This window comes from Orycteropus afer, unplaced genomic scaffold (genome assembly GCF_000298275.1).
Source record: "Orycteropus afer afer isolate SDZICR_OR568_19922 unplaced genomic scaffold, OryAfe1.0 scaffold00091, whole genome shotgun sequence".
Classification (NCBI taxonomy): Eukaryota; Metazoa; Chordata; class Mammalia; order Tubulidentata; family Orycteropodidae; genus Orycteropus; species Orycteropus afer.
The window spans coordinates 4,784,996-4,792,274 of NW_006921678.1; the positions used below are offsets into that span (position 1 = coordinate 4,784,996).

A 7,279-nucleotide genomic window follows, 5' to 3' on the forward strand; every position below is an offset into this window, starting at 1 on the left:
ATCTCCCTCCAAGTGGTTGAAAGTGGTAGCCAGGCACCATCTAGTTCTTCTGGTCTCATAGTTGCATAGGCTGCAGATTGCATTGTATACCAGTTGCTAGGACTAATTGTTTCCATGAATCTTTGGTTTTCTTCTGAATGCCACTTTTTAATTATAGCGTTGTTTGCCGTCTGGAGAGGCTGGGAATGAGAAACAAGTTTATTTTTGAACCCAGCCAGTCCTGGCTCCTTTATGATTAACAGTTTGTCCTTCAGCTTACCTCTTATCTCATATTTTGTCACAGGCAGTGAGAAGAAGCTTTGTGGTACTTTCAGTATTTTTGGAAATCTGCATAGCTGACTTACTGGGTTCATTAGTTATTCATCTTATATTCTCCTTGTGTTTCTGCAACTATATAGGTTCTTTTTCCTCTGGCTCCCAGTGACATTTTTCTTACCTCACCAACCGGCCCCTCAAGGTCCTTGAGGCTTTCACTAACACTCTTCTTTTAGGCTCCTTAGACTTTCAACAACACTTCTCCTCTAGGTCTTCCCAGTGTTGCTGATATGAAAGGTAAGGAATCAAAAAAAGAGTAAAGAAAGATCCCCTCATTTCTAACTTGGGAAATTTGGTAAATAATCATACTATTCACTGAGATAAGTAACACCTGGGGAAGAAAAGGTATAAGAAGGGAAGCAGTGAGTTTACTTTTAGACAGACTGAGGGGCCTTTAATCTAGTAAACTGTGGATGACCAATATGTGAGAATAGAGGTTTGGGTTAGTGATAAGGCAGTATAAGACAGCTAAGGCAGTGGCAGTTGATGAGATTCTTAGAGAATTTGTGTTTAAAAAATGGAAGAAACTGGCATTTTCGGGATTGGCAGAGTATATGTCAAAAGAGACTGAGAAGTTTTAATACCCCATTTCTTATTAGGAGCTCTGGTAGCTTAGTGCCTAAGGCACTTGACCGCTTACCAGAAGGCTGGTGGTTCAAACCCAGCAGCCACTCCTTGGAAGGAAGGTTGGGCAATCTACTTCCGCAGTGATAGCACCTCGGAAAGCCAAGGAGTGGTCACTATGAGTCAGGTCCGACTCGACGGCACATAACAACAACAACAACATTTCTTATTATAAGAAGCTCTGGTGGTGTAGTGCCTAGGGTATTTGACTGGTAACCAGAAGGTTGGCAATTCAAACCCACCAGCCACTCCACAGAATGAAGACGGGGCAATCTACTTCCATAAAGATTGACTGCCTCGGAAGAAACCCAGTGGGGTCGCTATGAGTTGGAATTGACTTGATGGCAGTAGAGTAGATGCCATCCCATCTGTTATTACGTATCAAAAATAACTTTTCAGCCATCTCTAAACTTTAGAAAGGTTTAGAATTTTCCTTTATGTATATTAATGTATACATCTATCAACATTTATGTACAAAATGATCTTAAAAAATCATTTCAGTTTTGTTATGTATTTTTTAAATAAAGGGCAGTAACATTTGTAATAGGAGCTCTGGTAATATAGTGCTGTAGGCATTTGACTGCTAACCAGAAGGTTGGCAGTTCAAACCCATCAGCCTCTCCATGGAAAGTTGTCTTTTGATTCCTAATCTATCTTATTGGACCTTGATGAATAATTATTATCAAAGTTACCATAAGGTTATTTCATTTTCTGTTCCCATTGAATTTTCGAATCTATATGATTTTTCCCTCTAATTTGGTTTCTTTTTTGACCCATTAAGGAATAGCAAAATGATATCCTTTGCATACATATAGGCGTTAGTGGAACTTTAATAAAAGGTAACATGAATGAAAAAAATGACCCTTAATTAGCAAAGCAGTAGTTTATATACTCATGGTAATAATGAAATTGTTTTTTAGGAAGAGGGATACATTGTCTTACATGAACCTTTTTTTGAATACATATTTAGAAAGTAGCACAGAAAGAGTGCTCTGATGCTCTGTGATTACATATTAAAGACCAAAAACATCTTCAAATGGAGGTAGAGAAATGGAGGAGATAGTGAAATCAGTAGAGTCTACATATTCTTCTTACTAATATTTAATAACTGCAGTATAATGAGGGATATTTATCGATAGGCATGTATTGGATATACAAACTATATGTTGGTAGAAAAAATTGCACTACTCTTACAGAATAGTATTTTGAGTTTAAGAAGCATGATATCTTACTAGGTACTCTGGTATTATACTAGGAGCTCTGGTGGCGTAGTGAATAAGACATTTGGCTGCTAACCAGAAGGTCAGCAGTTCACCCACCAGCTGCTCCATGGAAGGAAGATGGGGTGATCTAGTTCCATAAAGAGCTACAGCCTTGGAAACCCAGTGGGGGGGTCACTGTGAGTCAGAATTGACTCGATGGCAGTGAGTTTTTTGGTTTTTGGTCTGGGGATTATAAGACGAAAAACTGCTCTTTAACCTCATAATTCAGTAGTTTGTGTTACGGTTCAAGACATTGCTTTGACTTATCTGAAAGCTGTTTTAAAGTGGAGTCACTAATGCTACTGGTAAGAGAGTTTTAAGATAAACAAGCCTAAGTAATTTTTTGAAACTTATAATTATAGGGAGTTACTTTGAAAGGTCATGTATATGAGATGATAAATATTCACTTTATTTGTATGTTATCACTCAGAATTAGACAGACTACTGTAATGGAAATAGAATGACTTTCAAGGAATGCAATATGAGAAAATAATTACCATATACTTTTGTTCAGGAATCAAAGGATGAACAATGGAAACGAGCTATGGATTATTTAAATGTTGTCAATGAACTCAACTACATGACTCAAATTGTTATCATGCTTTACGAGGATCCTAACAAGGTAATGATATGCTGTGGTGGTGTAGTGGTTAGGGCATTTGCCTGCTAACCAAACAAAGGTCAGTGGTTTGAACCCACTAATCGTTCCACAGAAGAAAGATGAGGCAGTCTGCTTCCATAAAGATTTATAGTCTTGGAAACCCAGTGGGGGTAGCTGTGAGTCAGAAGCAACTCAATGGCAGTGAGCTTTGGTTTGTTTGGTTGGTAACAAGGTAATAATTCTGATTTACATTTGTTACTAGAGGTAAATAAATAGCTCAAAGTTCCACATTTTCAAAATATTCTATCTTATTTTTTAGGATCTTTCCTCAGAGGAACGGTTTCATGTTGAATTACACTTTAGTCCAGGAGCCAAAGGATGTGAAGAAGATAAAAATTTACCATCTGGCTATGGCTATAGACCAGCTTCCAGAGAGGTAATGAAAATGTACCTCTCAGTGCTTGGTTATTACAATTCTAAATTTTCATGAGGTTTTTACAAAAGTTTTCTATTCTGCACTATAATTCTTTCCTCAACTACTAAAAAGCAAGATGGTTTAATTTTTTTTTTTTAAGGTATAATTTGGATATATAACATGTTTATGCATTGTCAAATGGTTATGAAATATATCTTTTATTTAGTGTGTTTTGGATCTTAAGACCAAGTTTACAATGGATAGCTATTGTTTTTGGCTTTTGTTCTTGTTGTTTTGCTTGTTTTGTGTTCAACATTGTGGTAAGTACTTGGTATGAATTACTGCATTTTAATCCTTAAAATCTACACTAACCATATGAAATTAGATTTATACTCACTTTTAAAACTTTTTTAGAAAATAATAATACATATTGATAAAAGTACCTAGAACATAAGTATGCAACTTAATGAAATATCACCAAATAAACACAAGTGTGAAACTTGCAGCCAAGTCATATATATATTATCATCGTTCTAGATGCCCCAATTGTGCCCTATCTCTATTATCACTTCCCTGTATTATCCTAAACTATCCCTACTATCATGACTTTTTAATAAATTTTGCCTCTTTTCAACTTTAGATACACAATTGTAATATATGTGTTTTTTTTTTTCAGTAGGGACAGTGAGGAATGGATTTGGCTTCTTTCATTTATTATGTGTATAATGCCCATCTAGTCTCTTTCTTTATTCCTGTTACCAAGGAAGATTCCATTAAATAAATATAGAACATTGATTATCCATTCCATTTTGATGTTCATTAGATTGATTTTGAAGCTATTAAGAAGAATAGTTTTTTGAGCAGTTATTTTGGTATAAATGTACACATTCCTTTTGGATATGCTTTTAGGAGTAGAATTGCTGGGTCTTAGGATACATACTTAAATTCAGCTTTGGAAGATACTGCCAAATACTTTTCTGTATGTTTTTCAACACTTGGAATAATCAGTGTTTTTAAATTTTAGCTTTTTTTGAAAGACTTGTAGTGATATCTCATTGTGATTTAAATTTGGATTGTTTTCATAACCAGTATGGATTAGCACCTTTTCATATATTAATGGCCATTTGGATATGCTCTTTTTGAAGTGCCTGTTCGATCTTTTGCCTCTTGTCTTAGTTATCTAGTGCTACTTTACTTTATCCATGTAATTAAGGTCAGTTCTACTCTGATGAGGCAGTTCTTTCCCAGTTGTATTTTGAGTGCCTTCCGACCTAATGAGCTCATCTTCTGGCACTGTATCGGACATTGTTTCAGGGCTATTCATAAAGTTGCCCTGTAAATGTATCAGGCAGTGTTTCTGCTATTCATAAGGTTTTCCCTGGCCAATTCTTTGAGAAGTGGATGGCCTCTTCTTCTTCCAAGTCTGTCTCAGTTTGGAAACTCTGCTGAAACCTGTCCACCATGGGTAAACCTGCTGGCATGTAAAACACCAGCAGCACAGCCTCCAGCCTCACAGCAACACGCAAGCCACCACATTAGGACAAACTGACATACAAGTTCGTCTCCCTTAGCTATTCCAGACCTCTCTCACTGCTGTTAAATCAGATCTTACTTACAGTGACCCCTCCTGGGTTTCCAAGGCAGTATGGAAGTAGACTGCCCAATCTTCCTTCTGAGGAGTGGCTGGTGGGTTTGAATTGCCAGCCTTCTGGTTAGCAGTCACTTGCCTTAGGCACTATGCCACCAGAGCTCCCTTCCAAACCGCTAGTAAGAATCTAATAAAAAGTAATGTTTTTCTACTTAGTAGACAATGTAGGCATCCTAAAACATTTTAACTCCCTATCCTGCCTTTTATATTATTTTCGGATATATTTAATTATGCATATTTTATAATATATATTTCAAATCCCTAGGAGCTCTGGTAGCATAATGCCTAAGGCACATGACTGCTAACCAGAAGGCTGGTGGTTCAAATCCACCAGGCACTCCTCAGAAGGAAGATGGGGCCATCTACTTTCGTAGTGATACTGCCTCAGAAACCCAAGAAGGGGTCACTATGAGTCGGGTCTGACTTGATGGCATATAACAACAACAACATTTAAAATCCCATACTACTTTGTTTTTGTTTACAGTCAGTATTCATTTAGATTGAGAATAATAGAATTTTTAGAATACTGATTGTATTAGAATAGTGGCCTATTAGAATGTTTAGAGCATATTTTCTTTTTTTGTATGAATAATATTTTAATGAGACTTTACACAGAAAATTTGGTTCCCATTTAGCAGTTTCTATACAAATTATTCACTGATGCTGGTTACATTTTTTACAATGTGTCAACATTCTTATTAAGTCCATTCTGATTGTTCTGTTTCTAGTAATCTAGTTTCCCTGCTCCCTTACCTTCTCATCTTTACTTTAGAGTGATTATTGACTATTTGGTTTCACATAGATGATATTTTTAAAGGAGCACATTACTCACAGATTATGTTTTTTATTTCATGAGCCAGTCTTTATTTAGCTAAAAGATAATCTGAGGATATAGTTTCAGTTCAAGATTTAAAGGGTAGCTCAGGGCGGTAGTCTCAGGGAGTACTCTGGCCTCAGTTGGTCTGGTAAGTCTAGACTTTTTAAAAAATTTGAGTTGTGTTCCACATTTTTCTCCCATTCTATAAGGATTTGTATATTTTGGCCCTGATAAAAATGGCCAGTAGTAGTAGCTGGGCACCAATTAGTTCTTCTAGTCTCCAGATAGATGAGTCTGCAGTTCATGTACACTGTTGATCCTGTAGACTAGTTTCTTCTCTAGTTTTTGGTTTCCTCCTTTCTGTTTTGCTCCAGAGAAACTGAAACAGATAGTTATATTTTAAGTAGCCACTCACAATCTTTTAAGACCTCGGACATTACTCACCAAACTGGGATGTAAAACATAAACTTTATGGACTATATTATGCCAATTGACTGAATTGTCCCATGAGACTATGGTCCTAAACCTTCCAACCCAGACAACCAAATTCATGAAGTGTTTGATTATGTCTAAGAAATATCTGTAACTGTGTGCTCTGTGGTTTATTATATATATGGATGAATATATATGCATGCACACAGATACCTGCATATTCATATAGATGCATATGTACACACACGTACATACCCATACACATATATTTGTACATATGTAACCATAACGTTGGTTTTCTTTTGATTGTTTTTTGTGTTATTGCAAAATCATGTCTTACACTTTACAAAAATGTCTTTTTATCTTGCGTATTTCTTAATGACATCATTACCTTTGTTGAACTATATGCAATCTGCCCACATTTAGTGCTGTCTTTCTCATCACCTGAAATAACAAGTATCTACTATCTAGAAAGTTATTCCTCCTTGCCTCATTCCCTACGCATACCTGGTACCACCAGTGAACATTGATCTCCATATATGTACTTATTTTTTTCTCCTTGTGAAAGTGCTATTATGCATTATGTGTCCTTTTGTGATTGAACCATTTCACTCAGCGTAATGTCCTCCAGATTCATCCATATTATAATATGTTTTGAAAATGCATTATTATTCTTTATAAGTGAATAGTATTCCATTGTATGTATATACCATGTTTTTTATTTATCCATTCATCCATTAATGGACACTTAGATTGTTTCCATTTTAATGTTGTGAATAATGCCCCAGTGAACATAGATGTGCTTTTATTTGTTCATGTCATTTCTCTAGGTCTCTGGAGTATATTACTAGGAATGGAATTGCTGTATCGTATTTCTATTACTAGTTTTTTGAGGAAGTGCCATACCATTTTCATAGTGGTTATAGCATTTTACAGTTCCACCAGTAGTGGGGATAAGGGTTCCAATCTCCCTATATCCTTGCCAGCATTTGTTATTTTCTGTTTTGTTTTGTTTTTATCAGTGTCATTTTATTAGGAGTGAGATGATATGTCATTGTAGTTTTAATTTGCTTCTTTTTATTTTTTATTTATTTATTTTTTTAATGCATTTTATTGAAATATAGTTTATGTGCAGTGAAATACACAAAACTAAAGTGACATGGGT

The 7,279-nt window shown here is 35.7% G+C and overlaps 1 protein-coding gene across 1 annotated transcript in view; it reads left to right on the forward strand.

Moving 5' to 3' along the window:
• The window catches only part of PPIP5K2 (diphosphoinositol pentakisphosphate kinase 2), an 89,101-nt gene that overhangs the window by 45,704 nt on the left and 36,118 nt on the right, over nucleotides 1-7,279 (forward strand). The window contains exons 21-22 of the mRNA XM_007942492.1: nucleotides 2,716-2,823; nucleotides 3,122-3,238. Of these exons, the coding sequence (XP_007940683.1) occupies nucleotides 2,716-2,823; nucleotides 3,122-3,238 (225 nt within the window). The remainder of the gene's footprint in view (nucleotides 1-2,715; nucleotides 2,824-3,121; nucleotides 3,239-7,279) is intronic.